This window comes from Corella eumyota, chromosome 2 (assembly GCF_963082875.1).
Source record: "Corella eumyota chromosome 2, kaCorEumy4.1, whole genome shotgun sequence".
In the NCBI taxonomy this organism is placed as follows: domain Eukaryota; kingdom Metazoa; phylum Chordata; class Ascidiacea; order Phlebobranchia; family Corellidae; genus Corella; species Corella eumyota.
In genome coordinates this window covers 4,255,129-4,279,085 of record NC_137491.1, presented here as the reverse complement: position 1 = coordinate 4,279,085, position 23,957 = coordinate 4,255,129, and the positions used below count along the sequence as shown (strand labels likewise).

Genomic DNA, 23,957 nt, shown 5'->3' with positions numbered 1-23,957 from the left:
AGTAGAATAACCAATAAGTTACACGTGGTGAGTAATAATGAAATGTTTTCAAATGTTAACACACACATATGTAGTAGGGTAAAACAAACCTAGCTATATAATGTACGTTATTCTTATATTTAACAAAATAATAAATAGTTGTATATAAATAAATCATTTAAAATAATTGCAAAAATTTAGTAAAATAATTTTTTAAGGCATAAAAATAAATTCTTCGCGTAATACAATACAACGTTTAACTGCAATATGATAAATTAAAATTTTAGGTACAAAATAATTTTTTTTTAGATATACATGAAAAAATTAGGTGGTTTGAACAGTGTAAATGGGCAAAATTCCAGTTAGTTCTTCAGGGCTATCCTCGTATACAGCTGTAATGACTTCCTTATATTTCTCTACTATCACATTTCGTCGGACTTTTAAAGTTGGTCCTGTAACAACAAATCAACATACCTAACTAGTAAAAATATAAAGATATGTATAAACTCTATTTGTTGCTTTTTAAAGCATAATATACTAAAAGCACATTAAGCTATGCCTTGCTACAACAACAGCCTACTAAGTTTTTTTTATATATTTGTAGGATTGATAAACCAAATGACATATTAATGAAATCAAAAATCAAATTTTAATTATTTAAATATCAAAAAAAATAATAATTCAAAAAGTTAAAATGTAATTCACCTAGTTCGCCGCCTTGTATGGTGAAATCGGAAGGCAGTAAAACCCACTTTCGAATTTGTTGGGCGCGCGAGGCCGCCAGAGAGTTAACTTTCCCGATAGACTCCTAGCAACGTAAAGCAAAATAAACAAATATTGTGTTAAAGTCCCTTCTCCTATTTTGTGAATACTCTGCGATAATCTAGACATTCCAATTCCAAATACGACAGCTAGAATTACACATTGCCATTTTGTTATCGCCCCCCAATTACCAGTCAAATATAAAAATAAAATCTAATGAACGTTGACGTAATGTGGCCACGAAAAAATTATAAAGGCCACAGGCTTAGCCATTTTTACACACGTGGGACCGCCTTTGTTACGTAATAATTAGATTATTGTAAAATGACGTCATGACGCCAAAATTTTACTGAGAGTTATGCTTGCGTAAAGGGCGTGCCATGATGCGACGTTGCCAACAATAAAGTAATAATTTTAGGTATTTCCTGAACACATGCCTAACATCGTGTGCTACCGTCTGCTAACGATAATTTCTCATTTCATATCCATCGCGATTTCCCACTAGTTTAGGTCAAATGGTTCACATGCGGTAAAAAATATTCAACATTTAAAAAAAAGGTTCGGGTCACCCAGCTGCACAAATGTCACACGCTGCATGTGTGATTGACATTTCTTACCGTTATTGCTTCAGTGACGCGCTTGTCCATACCGGAAGAGATCTGAGTGACGGTGTCCGATGTACTCCCGAGACCCCGGCAAAACGCGACCGAGTTCGGTGACAAATTCGCCGTGGGAAGTCCTCGAGAATTGTCGACGACGCACTGCGCCAAAACATAACAAATTTTAAGTCAAATCCCGACAAAACGCCCCGTAGAGCATTGAAAAAATGACGTGTCTCATAACTTATCATTATGGGAAAACACTGGCAATTGAATATGACGTAATTGTCTGCAATAACAAAGACAGGCAGGATTACGTCATCTTATTGTCAGGCTTAAGTGTGTCGTAAATACTACAAGTCGCATTTATATTTACATTATGTAGCAAGAACATATACAAGTTAATTATTACCTGAAAACATATACAGAATTTAGGTAATAATTTGCAAAAAATATATTAATAAATTTGTATTTAAACAACGATGATCGGGTTACAATTTTAAATCGGTGGTGATAAAAGAAAGAGGCCGACACGATCAGACGAGTTTTCGGATATCTCTTACTTGTAAGGTTAGAAGCAGAGAGAGAAATCGACGCTGGTCACCTATTAGGACGCAATGACTTACGATTGGAATTTGTTCCTTTACTCTATTCTCAATAACGGTGGGTGGTATGTTCTCCCCACCAGCAGTTATGATCAGGTCTGTGACAAAAAAGACAAAGGGGTGATGATTCAGACTTGGCTTCGCACCTATAAACTGATAAACGGCCATTTTAAGAAAGTCTAAATATTTGCCCTGATGTGACGTTACGTAGTAAACTATATCTGAAGTCGTCCCGAGTTATGGGCTAAATGCAATCATAAATTTAATATTTCTCTATACTATAGGACTTTCCATTGTGAATATAGTTAGGCGTGTTTTAAACGGACACAGTCTTCTGACCTATGGTACTAAAGGAGAATTACATAACACGTAGTACCGACTACAAAATCTTGTCATTCCTGTTCAGCAAATATATAATGAAGAATAGCCCCTACTTAAACAAACAAGGTAATGGCCAATTACATATCCAACACCTTTTTAAATAGATTACAAACACAATTTGTAAAGATACCTTTGTTGTTTACCTTTGATCCTGCCAGTCAGGTACAAAAACTCGCTTTCAAAACGCCCAACATCGCCGGTATGTAACCATCCCTCTTTGTCGATAGTTTTATTAGTAAGTTCCGGCATTCCAAGGTATCCCATCATGACATTTCTACCCCATGCACATATCTGAATTAAACAAATCACATAAAAACATTTAAACATAGTCTATTTGATAGTCAAAACATATAAAATATGTCTATGAAGGTGACGGAATGTCGCGTTCCTAAATAAAATAACAATTTAAATTTGATTTTCCCATGAAATGTGTGATTCATCATTAACAAAATTTTGTTATTATTGGAATAAAATACGGGAGGTATTGATGATAAACGACCAGAAGTTATTATTGTTGCTAATGGAGACCTTGTTTGACAACTCAATACAATTCAAAGAATGCGCACAGGCTTAAGTAAAGACGTGTCAAACTAATGGTTTTTTCCTATCACTTTTGAAGCGATAGAAAACAGTCAGGATCGCCAATTCAATCATCGATAACTTATGAATCAAGATGTTATAATACGGTAACAATAAAGGCGATTGCTTCCGTTTGAACGGTCATTGAAGCTGTATTGTTGTCGAGTGGATTAATATAACTTAACAACAGAACATCGCGATGTATATGACCTTACGCGCTTGATATAAATTTAACGTAGTCGTTAAATCAATAACACAAACCACAAACCCACAAGACACTAAACCTCAAAATATTTATTTAATGTAGAACCTATCTATATTAGGTTATACATGTTGGTTTACTACTTTAAACCCTAGTTGACATCGGGCAATTACGTCGAATGCATTTTACAAGGAGTTGAAAACCAGAAACATTTTTGTTTACGTAAGCGAAACGAGTCTAACCACATACGGCGTCGATAATGACTCTGGTTATTTCCAGAAAAAAGTTTTGCACGATCACCAAGCTGACGTCATAATCGACGTGGTGACGTCACCAGCCTAGCGAAAATGTAAAGGCGGCAATATAAAAGTCAAGTTTATTTATGACTATAAATTGGCGGAAGCAGGGGCGCACATCATGAATTCGTCATCAAAGCCGTACTAGTACAACCCATATAGTTTTACTATAGACGTCAATTTAGTATGAAATGTTTTACTTACGCGCTAACATTTTACTAAAATAGAGTAAACTGTGTAACTAATATCACAGACGCACGCCCAAATACGTTGCCAGTATAGAAATCTATATTGTATCATTCATTGATAGATTATGTAATTCCGAGAATTTGTTTTATTTTTAGCACTTTATTATTATAAAGTTTTTTGATTATTCATATTTTTAACTTATAAAATTTGCCAACCTCTTGCGTAGAATCGTTGACTTTTGTTTTTCGTCCCTGAATATTTTTACCAACTGATTGAAACTTAAACAGGAATGGTGATTCCAAACAACCGCAATGGGGCCCTAAAATGGTAGTTATCCATTAAAAAAATCGTTTTGTAGCAAAAAAAGTACGATCTAGGCTGCCAAATACCGCACCTGTGTTGTTTAATAAAATGCACTTTTAATTGCAATGTAAGTGGAACAAACCTTCAAAAAGTTTTTGTATAAGTTAGTTTAATTGTTGGTTTATAAATTCGTGTTTTTTAATTTAAGTAAGGTAAATTGAAATTCTATTCGCTGTATTCCGCATCAGAGAATTGCCACAACAACATTCCTGCGAACCTCCTACTTGCCAGTAAAGCATGAACTCAAGCAAATAAAACCACTTACCACAGGACTCGCTTGCGCCGTACATTTCAATCACCGGCAAGTCATGTCGCCATAGATAACCCTGCGTTTCACTGCTAAGCGGCGCGGCTGACGAAATTAAAAGCCAGCATCGCTCTAATCCCAGACCTCGTCGTATCTGCTTAAAAAATAAGTGGTCGGCAATCGAATACAATATTGGCTTCGATAAGGATCTGTAAAAAATACACTTAGAAATGTATGTTGAAACAATATTGCTGTTTGTAATAATTTGTAAACCACTATTTTTTTTGATTTGATGAAGCGCATTATCAAATACGGGTTTAAAAAAGTAAATCTAAGATCAGCTTAAATCAAGATTCAGTACAATGCACTAAATTAAGTAGGTCAGATTTGTAACCAACAAACACCCAACGGGTGGTATAGTTGTATAAGTCCTAAGACTCTTGTGCGATTTGATTCAGACATTCAACATAACTACATCAAATAAATTCATTTCCGAATTTGGAGTCACAGATTTCCCTACTCCCGTGTGCTGTTGCTTTGAAGTGAATGCGTTCAAGCATCTAATGACGTGGGCGTTAAAACATAAAAAGGATTGAATAAAGCGAAAAAAACGACCGCGTTGACATATCGAGAAAGCAGCTCATTGTTATCAGGAGTTTACTTTTGTTCAGCGCGACACCAATTTTATACTACCCCACGCATGCCGACACGTGACTGTTATGTCATCGCAAAGAAATTTCCCGTTATTTCTAAACCACTTGAACACGGAAAGCCTGTAAGTTTTTGTAACACTTTGCTATGTAATAATGATAAGGCAATAGTAATTTACGGTGTGTTATAACAGCGTATAGGATTTTAGGAATGTCAATATAACCGTGAACTGTAAAATCTGATTGTCTGTTATGTTACAGGCATTTCAAATTAAAGATTCTTACTAAATTTATTGGCTTAGAAGATTATAAATTTGTACATATGTAAAATAAAGTATTACTAATTTACCCATTTGATTTTCCAACTACATGTTTGTAACCGACACTCATGAAAAAGTCCACCATTTTTCGCTGACAAAAGTTTCTTTGTGCATAGTAAGATTTTAGCTTTTCTTGGATTTTTTCCCAAACTCTGGGTACCGCAAAAAAAGTGGTTGGTTGTACTTGTTTTAAAGCCTGGACCAAACCACCCTTAATAAAAGAAACCACTATATTAACGAATATTTTTTGGTTTTAAAAAATATTTATATAGTATTTTATTTGTAAATGTTGCCCCTCCTAAGAATTTGATTTCTCAGTAAAAAGTATAACAATATAGTTTGCCAAATCAAAAGTTCAATAAAATTTCCCAATGTTTAATAAGATCGGTCATAAAAGACAAGCAAACACACATAAAAAGCTTTACTTTAAGAACATCAGAGTTTGGAAAATAAACAGTATTTCCAGCAGCCAGACTCAACCAAATATCAAGAATTTGTGCAGCAACATGAGACAAAGGAAGGTAAGAGAGTAATATTTCATTTTTACATTTTGTCCAAGAAAGCATGCACCTGGCAGTACTTGTTATCTAAACATAACTTCCTTTAAAACCTAGTCCCATAATAAAAAAAAATTGCCCAAAAAAATTGTTGCTTTCAGAATTTAATTAAAATACATTCATTATGCTGTTATAAAAAAGTAAAATTGTTAAGTTTTTAAACGCATATATTAATGCTAGAAGATTCTCACGTTGTCATGACTCAGTAGAACCCCCTTAGGATTTCCAGTTGTTCCTGATGTGAATATTATTTGACAACACTGGTTTACTTTTTGAGAATTAATAATTTCCTGCAAATTATCTTCCTTAATTTCTTTGCCAAGTAATAGGAACTCCTCCCACTAAAAATAGTTTAACTTCAATTAATACTCTGTTATTATTTCTTAAAATAAAAAAAGGAATTTTACTGAACAGGTAAGGCCACTACAAATACAAAGAAACTGGCCTATTGACGTCACTAAAATTAAAAGATTAATTACAATAATAACAAACTAAATTGGAAAAAAGGATATCTTAATACACCTTGAGGCAAAACAAAACATTATTTCATCACCCATTTATAAGATTAAGTGTTTCTGTATAATATTAAAATATAGTTCTATTACGCCCAGTATTTTATATACTTACAGAAAATACACCCTCCCTTTTTTCTTCAAGATTTCCGCTGTATTGAACAATTGCCTTTAATTGTGGTAAGCGGTCCCACACCTAAGTTACAAAAATCTATAGTTTGAAATGCCACTTAAAAGATTAATTGAGCATGCACCACAGTATTAAGTGGAATAATGACAAATACTTTGCTGAGTATAGCAATTTGTAAAGGGGATTATAGATTGTGGTTTGTTAAGAATATAAAAACAATGGTTAAGTTCTACCGGTTTATAGTTAAAAAACAAAACCATAAAACCTTTAAAAAAACATTTAAACTGGAGATAAGTGTCAATAAAAATATATGTCATGTAAATTAAATGTTTAAAAACCTTAAGAATCTTTTTTAATTGCTTTTGGTTTGCAACCACAACCACATTTGCACAACTTTTTTCAAGAGCATAATAACAGGCTTCGGGCATGTTTGTTGTGTAAATCCCACAGCCAACTCCACTGCATTAATAAATATAAAACCTGATTAGTTTAATTTCAACAGAGCCAAACAAGTTTATACAAATCATTAGATGAATTTAAAAAATAATAATATTTAAATAAGATAAAGAGATACTCTTTAACACAATCTTAGGTTTCTATTATTGTTCAAATATGGTATGTAATTTGAACATGGTCACCATGTACTTTATCAAAAGAATTTACAAGGGATGAGATCATTTGTAGCCATTCACTGTGATGATTTAACTCAAATGTAATTTCAATTATTCCATTCAAAACAAAAGTGTAATTCAAACTAAAATGAACTACACTTTTTACTTACCCAGCTAGAATAGCACCTATGTTAGCAAAGATCCAGTGAGGTGAATTTATTCCCAAAATACACACGGCATGATGTTTTGCCAAGCCCACCTACACAAAAATAGTATTATTGCCATAGTGTCAGTCACTTTTTCAAGTGGTTAAATAGGTGAAGCAATGGTACCATTGAACTTCTTAAATTACTTTCTGTTAGTAAAACACCATGACTGTGATGTAATGAATAAAATAGGCGTGTTTGTTAAATATACAATGACTTTTAATTGTAATAACACAATATAAATTCCAACAAACCAGCAATGAATAACTAAAAAAGCCTATAGTTCAAACAAAATATAATATATATGTCTCTAGAATGCCCATTTTTAGGATTTTAACGTATTTTCTTTTAATTGAAGCTAAATAAAACACTTATATTTTTATAATATTGTAATTAAATGTAGTTTAACAAATCGGCACTCTCAAAGCTAATTACACAATCACACAAATATGTTTATTCAAGCAAAGTCAATTTTCTCTAGGTGTGGTCACATGGCCCAAGCCATGACGATAGTTATTGAAATATCAAATGTGGGCGTTTGTTGTTAGGGTGGAAAGAACACTGCGTCTAGACAAACACCAGGCAAACTATAAATAGATAGCCCTTTACAATTGTATAAATAAAAAGGAAGGACTAAATTCGAATATAAAATACAGTTGCAAATGTCAAAACCCACCATCAAATTAAGAAAGAACTTAACAATAAAAATATCTAAAATACAAATATTCAACGGACAAGTTATGGAATGTTACTTTACAAAAGAATTACCATACAAAAGAAAAGTATTTCGGCGGCCCTTTGTAATAGATAAATAGAATTAATACAATTATTGTAAGGGGGGTAATATTACTAGGAAACAATAACTGTTATTAAAGTATCTCTGAAGAAGGATTAAATATTAAATTACACCCAAAATAATTAAAACAACTTGATAAACAGACTAGTGTTAAAATGTTACAATATGTTTTTAAAATGCAAAACACGACATGCTTAACACAACTCCTAAACTAGAAGTATTAAATTATTTGTATTAAAACTTACTTTGATGCAGCTTTTTGCAAAATTACAGCACTCATCATAATATTGTTGGTATGTCCAATAAGTCCATATTTGATTAGTTTCACACCAAGAAGCTAAGGAATGTCGACTTGAAAAAGTTTTAACTGACCAATGCAGTAAATCATGGACCTAATAAAAATGTTTGTTGAAGTATATATTCAAAACAAAAAACATGTCTTTAATGTAGTTAAAAAATCTACTAATAATAAACCTAACTGTTTCATATTTTTCATTTTCTTGGTTTTCAGCACGTATTTTCACAGAGCCATCAATGCTTGAAGTTGTGTAACTCAGCTCCTCTGTGAAATTGGATTTGTTATTTTCATCTAAAATTCAACAAAATAATATTTATTAATTCAAGTACGTTGTTAAAAATTATTTATCCATTTCTTTACACATAGAGTTGTTGTACAGTATATTCACTCCACTAAACTTGTTAGTATTACCAAAGTAAACACTCAAAAAAGTTGACCTGGTTTGTTTATTTACACAACATCCGGCAAGTTAAACAATAAATTTATGTGTTAAAAATGCAATTGAAAGTTTGTATAAACATAATTAAAGAGATAATACTATAAGCTACAAAAAATATTGAAGTACATTAAAATAAAATGCAATAACGAATTAAATACTAAATTTTTATAAGCTTCTATGTAATTTACATTAAACTACGCATTTTTAAAAACGGGAATTTTAGAGTTTTCTAAACACAATTTGCTAATAACATAACTATATAGTTGACAATAAATTTTATTTTATTGGATTTTATATCTGTTTCAAAACAGCAATATTAAATAAGATAAGTAAAATAATATTTACAATGGAGGTATCAATTTCGATTACACAGGAAGTGGACAATATATTCTTAAATAATAAAAAAAAATTGACTTTCCTATTTTTTATCATAAATAATTGCGTTAATAATTTACCAATTTTTGAAAAAAATCAGAGTTGTTTAATTGTTGCCCTTAAAACATCAATTGAAATATGAAAGGGTATTTTTAGAAAAGTTACCAAACTAAATAATGTTTTCACGAATTTAAAAAAACAATTTGATGAAATAATATTTATTACAAATCATAAAAAACAAGGTTAAGACATTTGAAACAAAAAGGCACATAATTTTAGGCACAACAAAAAGTACAAAAATGGCACTGTTTTTTACATTAAAAAAAATAAATTCATAAAAATTTTTTTTTATATAGTTAAAGACTGCACAACAAAATAATTACAATTACAGTGGCAAAAAATAAGTTCACTTAATGGAAGCATTGTATGATTATACTCATACCAATCCTAAAAATGTTAACAAATTGCATTGAAAGATAATTATTGGTTATATATTTTTTTTAAATAGGCAATATAATAGATTAATCCAAAAAAATATTAAACCTTCATTTTATTTTAATAAAAAAGATATCAGACAACAATGCTCGGGGAATCATGATCAGAGTCAGTATTATCACTGTCATAAGCTGACCGAGAACAGGTCGATATTGACAAGTTCTCGTCGCCAGATTCAGTTTCTATGTGTTTAAAATCATTTTGTTTTGATAGTAAGGGTAAATGATGTAATTGTGCCGATGCAACGGTTGCATTTTTGTATGGTAATTTTGATACCTCCGGACAGGGAACATATTTTGGTTCTTTGTGTGTAAATTTACCCTCTAAACCTAGGGAAGTGTTTGCAATTTCAAAACCATTAAAAGGATCATCGTGGTCCGCATTGGTTTGCCTTTGATTTGGAATAATATGATTTTCATAGTCTCTATTTTGGACGGAGGTATCACCTATTGTATAACTGTTCGGTTGGCTGTGTACAAATCTTGGTGACATATTATTTCCTGTGTGCGTTTCTGACAGTTGCTGATAGATGTGCTCATTGTCTGTTGAAGAAATGGGAGAATGAGGGGTTACTGAGGAAAGGTCCCCTTCATCCCTGCCTAGTTCTTCATGTTGCACTGCACCATCTGGACTAAACGTTGTAACTCTGTGATTTTTGGGACTGTTTATGGTGCTTGGAACACTTGAGTTACCAATTTCATCATTGTCATCGTCTACTCTGTGTAATTCAGGCTCAGGAGCAAGGTGAAGTGAGGTTGGAATGCTGCTATTTGAGTGTCTTACAATACTACTAAGCCCGCTGTTAAGTGGCAAATTAGGTTTTGCACTTTGAGAAGGAATAGGATCAAAGCTACTCATTGCTTCTTGCCGTTGTAGTGGAGCCATATTAAATCTTTGTGGATTATCATCATGCCTAGGTGAGCCTGAACTTCGCCTGGGATTTTTTGCAAGACCATTTAGTCGTGAACGTTGATGACCAGACATACCACCACTGTGTCGATGCGAACTGATATGAGAAAAGCGATATTGGGGTTCATCCACAACTGCTGCTGCAGAGGATCCATTGGAATCATTTGAAGATAAATTACGCTCATGATTATTGTTAAAATTGTAAGAGTCGTTAGGTGAAACTTCCAAACCTATTATTTTGGGCAAACCATCCTGACTAGAAACACATTTCGATACTGGGCCATCCGTTTCAATCAGTCGTTTGTGTTCTGAAGATGAAATAGCTCCATGAAATTCCTTGCTCTCGGTTGTAGGCGAAAAACCATTCATTAACTGATCTTTCATATCATTACGCTTCTTTTTAAAAAGACAATAAATAGATAAAGAAAAGAAAGTGATTAAAAGTAAGGCAATGCACATTCCCATGATGGCAATTAATCGTTGTTGATGTATAAAATCAACGCTAGGCTCGTATATTTCGCCAGTAATAATCTTGCTATCGCACCTCGGACCCCTAAAACCAGGTTTGCATCTGCAATTTGCAAGGTCTTCCTCTACCACATAGCAACATTTGCCTTGGTCCTTAATGCAAAAATTTGAGAAGCTGCCAGGGCAATCAGTACAAGAAGCTGTCACGATAACCGTCGTTGTAAAATTTGAGACAATAGTGGACACAACATTACTGGCAGAACAAAGATATTCTCCATCTTGTGAAACTTTTACTTTTTTAACTTGAAGAACGCCACCTTTCTTGTTTGTGCTCATTTTAAATTCCTTGTCAGATTTCGTTAATAACTTTCCGTTAAAATACCATTCTATAGTGGCTTTTGGATTTGGCTTTTTTGCAAGTTTGCACCTAATTTTTAATCTTTTTCCTTCAGAAACTTTTTTAGAACCTTTAGATTTTTTAAAAGTTGGTGCCACTAAGCAATTCTTACAAAGCAACTTTTTAATTGATTTTGAAGTTTTCTTTTTATATTTTATCGGATTAAAAGTGATTGGAAAAAAATTGTCTGAGGTTTGTGCATCCAAAAACATTATAAAAGTTGCCTTGTTTTTGAAGTCTGTACATTCTGATCCTTTTCCCAGAGAACCAAACGTAAAAGTATCTCCCTTTTTTAATCCGCCTGTATGTGAGGGAAAAACTGATTTGATGGTAGCTGTTGCATTAAAATATGGTGAACCAGACAACTTCTTTTTTAATTTTGCAACAACAGTAACAGGTGAAAGAACAGCTAAATCCAACTCTGATATTCCTGGTGGAGCAGGTTTGCATTGATCAGCAAGAATAAAATTTAATGTTGCGAGCGATAATGTGGCAAAAAATAAATTCATAGCTAGGTACGGTTGAGTTGAAAAATTAGAAATCGATTTCTTGCTTTGACAGACTTTGTTCAATTTTTTTTATTGTTTTGTTTATTCAAATTAACGTAATTATAAATACCAGCTTAAATTTTTTTAAATAAACGTCTACAATTTATGAAATTGAAGCTATTAGTTTGTTAGTATACGATAGAGGGTTCGTTATCTCAAATATCAAACTCTGACTGAAAAAAAATATATTATTAAATTGATATCACCTTCGACTTTATGTTATCGGTGGTTACCTACTACTTAACCTGATATATGAGATAGTTCGGTTTACTAACAAAATAAACTCTGCAAACACTTTTTATAATAATTGATAATCTTAGTTCGAAAACAAGCTGACCAATGTCACCAAAGTACCAGACCGTATGATTTTAAAGCTGTGGGCGACCGATTACGTCATTTCAGTTCCCTTTTTTAAAAAAAAAGGGATATGTCAATAAAGAAACATAGCGACGAATTCGTATAGCTTCGCATTGTAACAAACTGGGTGTAACATTATAATTAAATAATAATAATTTAACAAATATATTTTTTATACAACTTTTATTGCACACATATTTTTATATTTAGGGCATTGATGATTTCATAGCAAAAAATAATAATATGAAAGTTACTTTTGCAATTACAATTGAGGTTTTGGTAAAGTTAAAAAAAAGATAAAATATGAATTTATTAAGAAAAATATTATTTTTAACGAAAATCTTATAGCAAACATTACAACTTTAAATATAATCATATTTAAAAAAAATCTACCCAAACTTTTCTCAAGTTTTTCTTTAGCCCCATCTTGTGCTAAACGAACTAGGATTAAAATTTTTAAAAAAAGTATCAAAAAGTTTTGCTAAAAAACAATGTTTTTTGCAGCAGTTCTAAGATTTTTGTATCTCAATAGCGGAGATCCTAATTGTTTTTGTTTGTTGTTTGACTAATATGATTACTATTTTGGTTACAAATTCTTAGAAATAATACGTAGGCTTACGTGTTGTTTAAATTAGTCTTTAGGTGTCTTAAACGCTACAATCAAACATTGACTTATTATGTATCTGCGTAGTATAGTTTTATATTACATTGTTACATACGTCTGTTTTGTAACTGATATTATAAGTATTTTGGTTACAGATTATTGAAACTAAAGTGTAGAGCTGACGTTTTTTTTAAATTAGTTCTTACCTGTTTTAAGTACGACAACAATGCTACAATGAAACATTGGCCTATTATTTATTGGTGTGGTATGGTTTAGTGTTTCATTGTTTTGTTTGTTTTGTGTTTTTTAATTGAATAAATCGTCACATTTTCGATAGCTACATAGAAAACCACAATCTCTAATTACGCAAGTAGCAAAAACAATTTTCTATAAATATAAATTGTGTTTCTTTAATGAATATGTATTTGAATATAATTTGAATTCCAACCAGAATAATAAATATATGCAAATCTTGTGTTAAATTTTTTTACCACTAATATCAAGTTAAAATTACCAACGTTTGCAAACAATTAGTTACCTGTGTTAATATTAAAGGTGGGGTTATGTAAGTAATGTACTAGAGCCGTTGAGGAACCAAGTTATACTATACTTTAATAAAAAAGTTTACAAATTATATTGTCGTGAATGATTAAGGGAAAATGTTAAGCTTGTACAAATTTGCAACTAGTTTTAAGTTAATAAAAATATTTAGTACTCAATGTTTTTGCATTATTACAAATCTGCAATAAGTCAATATAAATAACTTAGGAGTGCCACCACGCGGGTGTTACACTTTAGCCAAATATAATTTACAATTCAGGCTTAATAACAAAAATTCTTCTATAGTTGTTATAAGTGTGTTGCTAAAAAGTATAACCGTAAACTATTTATATAAGTTTATTAACCAGGTTGTTTACATAAAGTTTACTAATAACGTTTTAAAATGGATTTGCTTACCTTCACTCCCCATATTTGTTGTAAATGATTAACTCGCTGCTTACTGCTTGTGCATTAGGTTAAGTTAAACTATTCATAATAAAATTAATATATTTAACACAGTTTTATATATAACGCTTCACTAATTGCCTAAAAAGGGTAATAGTAAACTGTTAAAAAGAATCTGTGCTTTTCAAAGTCATTAAACATAACTCTTAACATACAATGTCACAAATGTTACGTGTTTGTTAAACACGTGACATAGTTATACCCTTGTTTACTATAACAGCATGTAACTTATAAAATACATTTTATGTAAGGCCCATCTAACCTGTTTCTAGTCAATTAAAAACGTTTTGATTTTACACAAAATGCTTTAAGCAGAGACATAGCAAACACCATAACCTACGCGACATTACTCATAACCTATAACAGCGCTTTTAGTAGTAGTAGTCGAAAACTAATCTCTTTTCCTGTTAAACAAGGTCTATTCGTGCAATAAAAACTCTTATATCCAACTTTGTGTGGCCGTAATTTGTAGTCAATTCCTGTAACACAAAGTCAATATACCCTCGACACCCATAAAACGTATTGACTTAGTATGCAAGTTATATCGATAATATATTGTTTGGGCTATGGTTTAAAATTTGCAATGGTCGTATCACGTTTTTCTTAGTTGCTAAATAAATTTATCGACTGAATTCGAGCAAATCTAATGTTTACTTAATTGCAATAAAGTTTAAAGTTCTTAGCATACTTGTTAAAAGGAACATTTTAAATTTGTATCAATAAAATGCGGTGTTAAATTATACTATTTAGCTAATACACTAACACTAACTATTTTGTAAATCAAATAAAAATATAGGTATAAACTTACAATTCGTAAAGAAATAATGTCTTTGAAAATTACTTTGAATTAAACATCAATAACATAAAAAGCTTTTTTAAGATTTGAATTGAGTTCAGATAACCGGGTTATATTCACAACAGTCCATGTCCACAGTTGGTTCACGTTGTTATGGTTACACTCACGTGCAAAAACTTTTTCATCGCCTAAAGATGCTTCAAGACAGGAGTCAGAGACGGAATGATATATTTGTTTTTTGTCCACCTGAATGAAAATCCACATTATAAATAAATTTCTAGACATACCATTCATTATACAATATAAAGTATGACCTATAAATATCAGAAATTTTTTTAAACAACTACTTACAATATATTTCCATAGTTGATTACCGTTCATGTGGTGACATTTCCAAAACGAAGCCACGATTTCCCTTCCCACACAATCAAGACAAACTCCTCTAGCGATGCCACTTGGCCGTATATCTTCATACCAACTAAGAGTCCATTCCTGTTTAATTAGTAAGAACATAAATTAAAAGCCTTTTAAAAACACTTTTTTACAAGAAAAGTTATAAAATATTCTAACCATCTAGGACATTGGAAATGTTCATTAGTTAGCCTTTATTAAATTAAAATTTTTTAACATTATATAACAAACAAACTCACTAACTCAGCCCCAGATTTGTTACATTCACTTAAATAAATTGGAGAACCCGGCCCCCCAAATTTTCCATCCAGGCATTTCTTTGTTCCAATATTTGCTATTTTACCATAAGCTCCACTTGCTGGTTCAACAACAGGAAAACGACTGTAAAAAAATACTATAATTTTATTAAATGCTTAAAATGTTTTTTATATTACAAAGCTGCAAATGAATGCATTATTTTCTCAATAAAAAAAGATCCTTATATACATTGGAATATCATAAGCTATTTCCTTCATGAACCAATCAAATGATCGACACTGGAGTTTTCTTCTGAGAGCTTTCTGCTTAGTTAAGTCAAAAGTATCTATATTTCGTGCTTTTGGCCTTCGCCTGAAATAAAATCAAAAGTATTTATTATTAAATAAGCACTGTTTCAGTATAGCCTAATAAGATACAACTTACATATAAAAGTATTTGTCGTAACCATCCCACCAAGTTGAAATAACTCGTTTGTAATTCTGGTAATTAAAAATGATAGGCTCTTATATAAATAAATTGCTACTTGTATTTGGTATCAATTTAAATACAATTTTTTGATAATCTAAAAACAAGTTTCTTTAACATTAAATACAGTTACCCTTAAAACGGCATCCTTGGGAACGTAGGCGGGAGGTGGATTTCCTCTCCAACCAGGAAGTCGATACACATGACCGATTCTACTGCAAGGAACAAACAATAATTGCCCACCACACATCCAAACCTTTAAATATCAAAATAAATTTTTAAAAGCAAATTTAATTATATTTGAAGTTTTATGGCAAACAAAACACTACCTTGTATGAAAGTTCAAAATTTTCTCCACCCCAGATTTCCAAAACTTCATCATAAAGACCAATCTCGAAAAAATAATCTCGATCAATTGCGAATAACCCACCGGCCATTGCAGGAGATCTAAAATATAGTTTTATAGAATATATTTATATTTTACTCGTAGCGGTGTTATTGTTGATGAATTTACCTGTATGCTTGAGTATGGTTTCTCATTTTCGCTTTTTCTTTTTTTGTGAGCGGAATTCTATGCCAGTTTAAACTCCAATCCCAAGCTCCACGTGCCAAACCATATACATCACCCCCTCCCTGTGCTGTGATTGTATACCTTTTACATTTGAGTAAACACTTTTATTATCTTTTAATAATAATACTAAGATGTTTAAAGATACAATAAATATAATTTGTTATAATATTATAGTTAGTAAACGTACGTGTTGCCATCTATATTATCGATAATAGGAACAGTACAAGCTCGATGGTCATTTAATATTGGAGTAATTAATGGAGGTAACCAATTTGGACCTGCTTCGCAATGGGCATCCAAATATACAAGAATCTAAATAAAAAAAAAACTTTTATAAAATAAAATATATAAAAAAAAACATAAAATAAAAAGTTTTACAATTTTTGCGTTGTTGTCAAAAGTTAAACTGCTAAAATCTTGTGATTTATTTAATAAACTTAAAAACAAGAAACATACCTGGCCAGTTGATTTTTTTGCCCCTATACTTCGAGCTCTTATCAAGCCTTCTCTTCTATCATTTCGATATAACTTCACCAAACCATTGAATCGAGTAATATATTCGTCCAATTTAGCACCCAAATGATCTTATTTAAACAAAAAAGTCAAATAATTTTAGTCAACAAATTTCTTAATTACATTTAAAAAAATTTAACAAAAAGTGATTTCAGTTATTTAGTATTAATATTCATAATTTGAAAAAAAAATAAATTAACATACATAACCACAAACCCTTCAAAAATAAAATATTTAAAATATTTTTGACTACTATCATCAATCATACCCTTTCGACTATTATCATCAATCATAACTATCTCGTATAAATATTGTTTTGGTGTGTTATTTATAACGTTGTGAACAGTTCTCATCAAAGGAGACCAAGGCTCATTATTAAACACAATAACTACACTGACTGGGACTAAGTTTGGTGGATAATCCCATTCTTTGCACCTAAAGGAAACGAACAAATTTATTAATCATTTTTAAAAACATTTTGGTTAAACTTGAATAAATTATATAATTACTCCTGATTCCTTAAGTCGTTAATAGCTCGATCCAAGGAAATTCGATCGCTTGCAATTGTATTAAAACCAAACTCTGATATAACTTCTTTCACCGCAGAATCCAAACTAGAATCTAACTCTACAGCTTCTCCATATTCACCAGCTCCAGCTCTTGTGTAAACAAAATTTTATGGATTAATATATTTATACATATCTATTAAAAAAAACAACAACAACTAATTTTTATTACCTTTCTCTTTGTTCTACAACTTCATAATTTCCTACGCCTGATAAACTCTTTCTGGGAAATTCAAAATCAGATATAACCTGAAAATTGATATTTATGCGTTCACATAAGACTGATTACTAATTCTTCTAATATTTACAACATTAACTTTAATAAACATACCTTCTTTTCCCAATCAAACGGTAGAGATTGTTTACCTTTTAAACGATATTTATAATGTTCATCAATTTTTCTAATGGAAACTATGTTCTAAATAAATTAGAAAAGATTAGATGCTCGTTATCGGGGTATTTCTTTTAGGTAAACTTGCTAGAATGTTAACTACGCAAAAAAGAGACTGTACCTTGAAATACTTTTTTTGTTTTATCGTAAAAAAGAAGCAATATAAGAAAATCCAGACTGACAAGATAAGCAACCCAAGTGTCGTTCGTAACTTACACTTCATTTTAACATAAGAGATTAAACAAAACTACAGATCTAGTAAAAATAGACGTATCAATTTATTTTAACGTTAGCTCCATCTTAATTTGCGGCCTCTTAATAATATATAATTAAAAGTTTTTATGCTTGGTGTACTGAAAAAAATTAACAAATCAAAATTAACTTTTTATTAAAAATTTATGCTCTGTTCTAATTTTGAATAAAAACCAATATTGGTTACCCGGATTTCTCCTAATTAAAAAACAAACCTTTTAGCGTTTTATTGTTTCACAAAATAATACAGAAAATGTGCGAAAAGCGTTTTTTCACCAGTTTAATATTATTAAAAGCCTACAAGACAATTTATACGCAAGTGTTCAAAATACAAACTGCAACGGAAGAACTAATTTGAATAAAGTACAACTACAAGGTTTGTATAGTCTACAAATATATTATAAAAAAACACAAGCGAAAAAAAGATGATAAAATTTAAGTTAGTCGTATACACTTTAAAGGGTAACATGAAACGTACCGACTATAAAAAATATATTTATTATTCACCACAGTATAACATTGCAAATTTTAAATAGAAGTAGACTACAGATATATACTACTGCATGGATAATTCTTAAATACAAATACCTAGCTAAATCTACTAAGCAAAAAAATATTGCCATACATTTACTACTTATCCAGCTGGAAAATATTTTGTGAATTTGTTCAATACCAAAATCTCAGTTAAAAAGTACAAAAAACACTGCAAAATTTTGCCATGTTTTTCTATAATGTTCGAATTTTTACGAGCAAAGAAATGAAATACTGTTAATATTTATCTAAAAACAGGATATATTTGCATCTTGAAAGCTGTTTTTATATTTTCATATTATATGTACTGACCAAGCAAGTTGTAAAGTCCAAGTTGATCTATTGCACTAAACTACGATTTGTTTCAGAAATCTTGGCATTTAACCATGGGAGCAATATGAAGTTTTTACATCATACTTCCACAACGTGCAACGCCTTTTTAAGATTTGAATTGAATTCAGATAACCGAGTTATATTCACATCAGTCCATGTCCACAGTTGGTTCACGTTGTTATGGTTACACTCACGTGCAAAAACTTTCCCCTCGCCAGGAGAAGCTTCAAGACAGGAGTCAGAGATGGAATGATAAAGCTGCTTGTTGTCAAACTAAATTGAATTGTACAAAACTTTATACATGTTACTTTATAGTACATACCTATTATTTATTTAATTCAGTACAAAAATGGTTATATGTATATAGTTTTACAAATATCATGTAAATCCCTATTATCTATATGCATTTATATATAACTTACAATATATTTCCATAGTTGATTGCCTTGCATGTGGTGACATTCCCAAAAAGAGGCCACGTTGTCTTTTCCCACACAATCCAGACAAACCTTCCTTGCAGTAGCTGGACTTTTTCCTCCAGGTCTTATATCCTCGTGCCAGGTTAAAGACCATTCCTGGATAAAAAGAGCAAACAAAAATAAAATAAAGTGAATCAAATGCATTAAAGTACAAAAACCATTTAAATAGTTTTTCTTTTTTTGTAACAGTATTACTTAACAGTCAATATAATCCAACACATTATTTAATGCCAATTAACACAAATTTAAACAAGGGTAAAACAGAGTTGTTTATCTTTATAAAATAATCGTCTAATAAATTTAATATCCCATTTTAACAAAGACTTACTAACTCAGCCCCAGATTTGTTACATTCGCTTAAATAAATTGGAGAACCCGACCCCCCATATTTTCCATCCAAGCATTTCTTTGTTCCAATATTTGTTATTTTACCATGTGCTCCACTTGCTGGCTCAACAACAGGAAAACGTCTATATATGAAAATAAAAGTACACAAAATTTAAAAATTACTTCAGGGAACGAAATAACGGGTCGCTATTCGCTAAAAGCGAATCGTTTTTTTAAATTAGCGAATCGTTTTTTACAAATATATTAGAAATAGCGAATCAACCAAAAAAGGTTCGGGCAATATTAAAACTTTCGTGTATATTAGTGTATTGTTACGATATATTTTAAACCGGTTTTACACTAATTTAATTACATTACTATAAGGCATTTAATAACAATAACTTTCCATGTTTTGGCGATGCGTAAATTTCGCTCCCGAGTTTGTTTAGTTGTTACGCAATTTTTTAAATACATAACCCAGCTTTAAAGTAATCAAAAATGTTTCGTTTTTCGTGCAAAATATTCTTAACGATTGTTTAACAATACGTTACACTTTAAAAATGCCACGCTAAGTGTTACAAAAAAACGAAGATTATGACTTGAACCTAATAATTGCTCTAAAAATGCGATTGAAATGTATAACAATTCTATATTCACACAGGTGAATATAACACAGACATTTGTAACCTTTATTAAAACCCTTAATCATCATAATTATTTTTTAATAATACTGGGTATATAAGATAGGTCTATTACATTTAAGCGATCATCACTATCACAACAACAACAACAAATGATTCACTGTACTTACATTGGAATATCATAAGCTATTTCCTTCATGAACCAATCAAATGATCGACACTGAAGTTTTGTTCGGAGCGCTTTTTGTTCAGTTAAGTCAAAAGTGTCTATATTTTTTACCTCAGGTCTTCGCCTAAAAAGAGTTAACATAAAATTATTTATAAAACATAATTTTTAACCTTACACAATTATTATTTAAAATTATACTTACATATAAAAGTATTTATCGTATTCATCCCACCAAGTTGAAATAACTCGTTTGTAATTCTGTTAAAAAAAATATTACAAAAATAAATCTAAATATTTAAATAAACTGATTTATTTTTAAAATTAGATTGTTACCCTTAAAACGGCATCCTTGGGAACGTAGGCAGGAGGTGGATTTCCTCTCCAACCAGGAAGTCGATACACATGACCGATTCTACTGCAAGGAACAAACAATAATTGCCCACCACACATCCACACCTTTAAATATCAAAAATAAAATTAAAAATATTACAAAATAATTTTTGCAAAAAAATAGGTTTATGCATAAAGTTTAACACAAAATTTTAAATAAAATATAATAGTATTTAGTTTCCTAAAAATAGTAACTTGTATAGCCTAAGGCACAAGCAATTTAAAGTTTTCATGTTTTAAAACCGCTATTCAAACAAAACACAAAAAACTGTATATACTTTGTATGAAAGTTCAAAATTTTCTCCCCCCCAGATTTCCAAACCTTCATCATAAAGACCAATCTCGAAAAAATATTCTCGATCAATTGCAAATAAGCCACCTGCCATTGCTGGAGACCTAATTATTTTTGTTTTAAAAAGTGAAAAAAATTTAAAATGTGGTTCACGTTAACATTGGTAAATAAATTTATTATTTTTTAGAGGAAGTTAAATTCTACACCACAACATTTATTTTTATTACTTCCTGGTGTTACATTTTAGTCTTTTAAGCAGATATTAAGGAAAAAATGTACAACAATAAAACTACCTGTATGGTTCAGTAAGATCTCTCATTTTTGCTTTCTCTTTTTTGGTGAGTGGAATTCTCTTCCACTGTAAACTCCAATCCCAGGCTCCTCGTGCAAATCCATTCTCATCTCCTCCAGCTTGTTCAGTAAAAGTATATCTGCAACAAGCATTTAACCCTTTTATTTGTTATAACATCTATAATGCAATGGCTAGATTATAAGTTTCTTAAGAGAAAATTAAAAAAAAAATTGATGTAAAAGTGTAAATGAAATTTCAAATTTTAAATCAACAAAAAAAAAACAGGACAAGAGACATAATTTAAATGATAACCCTTTATATTACTTGTTGCCATCTATAACATCAATAAGAGGAACAGTACAAGCTCGATGGTCATTTAATATTGGAGTAATTAATGGAGGTAACCAATTTGGACCTGCTTCGCAATGGGCATCCAAATATACAAGAATCTTAATAAAAAAACAAATTTAACACAATGGTAAAATTTTTTTTTAAATTTAGATAATATACACAATTACCAAAAATAAGTTAAACTTAACACAGTTGCTAAAAGAACCGTAATATTTATTGAACTGTGAACACTGTTGTTAAACCAACAATTTAAGATTTTTCAAGTACCATATTTTAAACACAAGAGCAAAAATAACAAACCTGACCGGTTGACTTCTTAGCACCGATACTTCTGGCTCTTATCAAACCTTCTCTTCTTTCGTTACGAAATAACTTCACCAAACCATTAAATCGAGTTATATATTCGTCCAACTTTGCACCCAAGTGGTCTGTTTAATTTACCATAGAATCATTAGTTAAGTAAATAATCAACAGGCCTAGTTGAAGGTGTATTTAAGTCCATAGAATAAACTTTATAAAATAAATATAAAAATCAGAATATTCTACCTTTGTGACTCCCATCATCAATCATAACTATCTCGTATAAATATTGTTTTGGTGTGTTGTTTATAATATTATGAACTGTTCTCATTAACGGAGACCAAGCCTCATTGTGGAAAACGATAACTACGCTGACTGGAGCCAATTTAGGTGGATAGTCCCACTTTTTACACCTGTTTTTTTACAATAAAATAAAAATTCAAACAGTCGATAAATTTTAATATAAATTATAAATAAACAAATTTATCAAGTCTTACTCAGGGTGTCTTAAGTCTTTAGGAGCACGATCCAAAGAAATTCTATCGCTAGCAACTGTGTTGAAACCAAACTCTGATATAACTCCCTTAACTGCAGCATCCAAACTAGAATCTAACTCTACAGCTTCTCCATATTCGCCAGCTCCAGCACGTCTTTAATTAAAATTGGTTTTTAAAATAAAAGAAATACAAGGCAAGTGATTATTTTAATAAAAACAAATTACCCACAACCTAAATAAAATAAATAATTTTTTTTTTTGGTAATTAGTTTTAAAGTATGTACATTTTTCTAATGTACATTTTTCTTTAGACATATTGTCATATGTATAAATGATTTTAACAACAAAATAGCATGATTATGTTTAAAAAAGGAATTGTACATTTAAATATCGTATTTAATTTTATCAAATTAAAGATAGGTACTTTTGTTCTGGTGCATCTATTTCATAATTTCCCACACCAGATATGCTCATTCTAGGAAACTCAAAATCATATACCATCTAAAAAAAATTTAAATTAATATTGTTATGCATTCACATAAAGCTAACACTAATTAAAAATATATATTTGTAAAATAAACACACTCTATTTTCCCAATCAAATGGAAGAGATTGTTTTCCAGTTAAGCGACTGGTATGAGCGACAAATTGTTTCTCCTTTTCTTCTCCTGGATTAAATACCTAGTAAAAATAAATAAAGAAACAAAATTACCTTGTGAAAAAAAACTCTTTAAAACAAAAAAAAACATTATTTATGTTGTTTTACTTTCATACTTACTGGTATATTTTTAGGTAAATCATTAAAATTAACATAGTCTTTAGGCTGATGAGATTTCCCTTTAGAAGATTCGTGTTTTAGTAATACAAAATAATAATATAAAAAAGTACACGTTGACAAAGCAACTAATAACTTCAGTATGTTTTTAGCCTTTCGTCTCATTTTAAGTGCAAAAATAATTAAAACCAATAGAACTGAAAAAAAAAATAGATTTACAGTTTAACATCTGAATGAATATAAGAAATAATTTTTATGCTACAAAAAAAATTACTTTCTGGCTGTAAAAATCTAAAAGAATAGCTCTAAATTGCATTCTTCTTTTTCATTTCCTAATTCCTTAATAAGTAAAGTTTTTCCTGTTGATGTCCAAGCTACGTACGCAAGTACGAAATACACATGTCGTCATAAAACTACTGATGCCTATCAAAACTTATAATCGTGTATTTTTATTTTTACATTTATTAATTTTTAACACA

General features: G+C 30.6%; 4 protein-coding genes across 4 annotated transcripts; all 4 read right to left on the bottom strand.

Moving 5' to 3' along the window:
* Positions 1-202: 202 nt before the first annotated feature.
* LOC145742735 (long-chain-fatty-acid--CoA ligase ACSBG2-like) lies at positions 203-13,960 on the bottom strand. Its single transcript, XM_082560524.1, has 16 exons — positions 13,832-13,960; positions 8,464-8,573; positions 8,230-8,376; positions 7,153-7,241; positions 6,710-6,830; positions 6,357-6,437; positions 5,921-6,070; positions 5,598-5,759; positions 5,202-5,383; positions 4,221-4,411; positions 3,808-3,911; positions 2,470-2,617; positions 1,904-2,043; positions 1,359-1,502; positions 685-787; positions 203-431 (listed from the first exon to the last, which is right to left on the bottom strand). The coding sequence occupies exons 1-16, from the start codon at positions 13,842-13,844 to the stop codon at positions 304-306; spliced, it is 2,013 nt and encodes a 670-aa protein (XP_082416650.1). The 5' UTR covers positions 13,845-13,960; the 3' UTR covers positions 203-303.
* On the bottom strand, positions 9,170-12,061 carry LOC145741733 (uncharacterized). Its single transcript, XM_082559376.1, has one exon. The coding sequence runs from the start codon at positions 11,872-11,874 to the stop codon at positions 9,667-9,669; it is 2,208 nt and encodes a 735-aa protein (XP_082415502.1). The 5' UTR covers positions 11,875-12,061; the 3' UTR covers positions 9,170-9,666.
* A 766-nt stretch (positions 13,961-14,726) lies between the features above and the next one.
* LOC145741439 (N-acetylgalactosaminyltransferase 7-like) lies at positions 14,727-18,073 on the bottom strand. Its single transcript, XM_082559029.1, has 15 exons — positions 18,067-18,073; positions 17,791-17,825; positions 17,632-17,708; positions 17,403-17,552; positions 17,162-17,328; positions 16,837-16,964; positions 16,568-16,692; positions 16,324-16,461; positions 16,139-16,256; positions 15,943-16,065; positions 15,768-15,823; positions 15,573-15,695; positions 15,326-15,467; positions 15,027-15,167; positions 14,727-14,921 (listed from the first exon to the last, which is right to left on the bottom strand). Exons 1-15 carry the CDS (start codon positions 18,071-18,073, stop codon positions 14,727-14,729), a joined length of 1,725 nt encoding a protein of 574 aa, XP_082415155.1.
* A 255-nt stretch (positions 18,074-18,328) lies between these two features.
* LOC145743962 (N-acetylgalactosaminyltransferase 7-like) lies at positions 18,329-23,670 on the bottom strand. The gene is made up of 15 exons (XM_082562044.1): positions 23,482-23,670; positions 23,289-23,384; positions 23,128-23,204; positions 22,705-22,857; positions 22,454-22,620; positions 22,208-22,335; positions 21,881-22,005; positions 21,558-21,695; positions 21,251-21,368; positions 20,916-21,038; positions 20,785-20,840; positions 20,584-20,706; positions 19,774-19,915; positions 19,389-19,541; positions 18,329-19,239 (listed from the first exon to the last, which is right to left on the bottom strand). Exons 1-15 carry the CDS (start codon positions 23,641-23,643, stop codon positions 19,045-19,047), a joined length of 1,956 nt encoding a protein of 651 aa, XP_082418170.1. The 5' UTR covers positions 23,644-23,670; the 3' UTR covers positions 18,329-19,044.
* Between the last annotated feature and the right edge of the window lie 287 nt (positions 23,671-23,957).

What these genes read in the sequence shown, in the direction of transcription:
- LOC145742735 (XM_082560524.1), bottom strand. An exon ending in CTCTGCTTCTAACCTTACAA is followed by an intron (nt 1,503 to 1,903) that starts GTAAGAGATATC and finishes GTTTTGGCGCAG; the next exon opens with TGCGTCGTCGACAATTCTCG. An exon ending in GCGTCACTGAAGCAATAACG is followed by an intron (nt 788 to 1,358) that starts GTAAGAAATGTC and finishes TTACGTTGCTAG; the next exon opens with GAGTCTATCGGGAAAGTTAA.
- LOC145741439 (XM_082559029.1), bottom strand. An exon ending in GATAATATAGATGGCAACAC is followed by an intron (nt 16,462 to 16,567) that starts GTACGTTTACTA and finishes CAAATGTAAAAG; the next exon opens with GTATACAATCACAGCACAGG. An exon ending in CCAAGGATGCCGTTTTAAGG is followed by an intron (nt 15,824 to 15,942) that starts GTAACTGTATTT and finishes TTTAATTACCAG; the next exon opens with AATTACAAACGAGTTATTTC.
- LOC145741733 (XM_082559376.1), bottom strand. Translation starts at nt 11,874, where the DNA reads ATGAATTTATTTTTTGCCACATTATCGCTCGCAACATTAAATTTTATT.
- LOC145743962 (XM_082562044.1), bottom strand. Translation starts at nt 23,643, where the DNA reads ATGAGACGAAAGGCTAAAAACATACTGAAGTTATTAGTTGCTTTGTCA. An exon ending in CTAAGAAGTCAACCGGTCAG is followed by an intron (nt 22,006 to 22,207) that starts GTTTGTTATTTT and finishes TTTTTTATTAAG; the next exon opens with ATTCTTGTATATTTGGATGC. An exon ending in GATGTTATAGATGGCAACAA is followed by an intron (nt 21,696 to 21,880) that starts GTAATATAAAGG and finishes TGCTTGTTGCAG; the next exon opens with ATATACTTTTACTGAACAAG.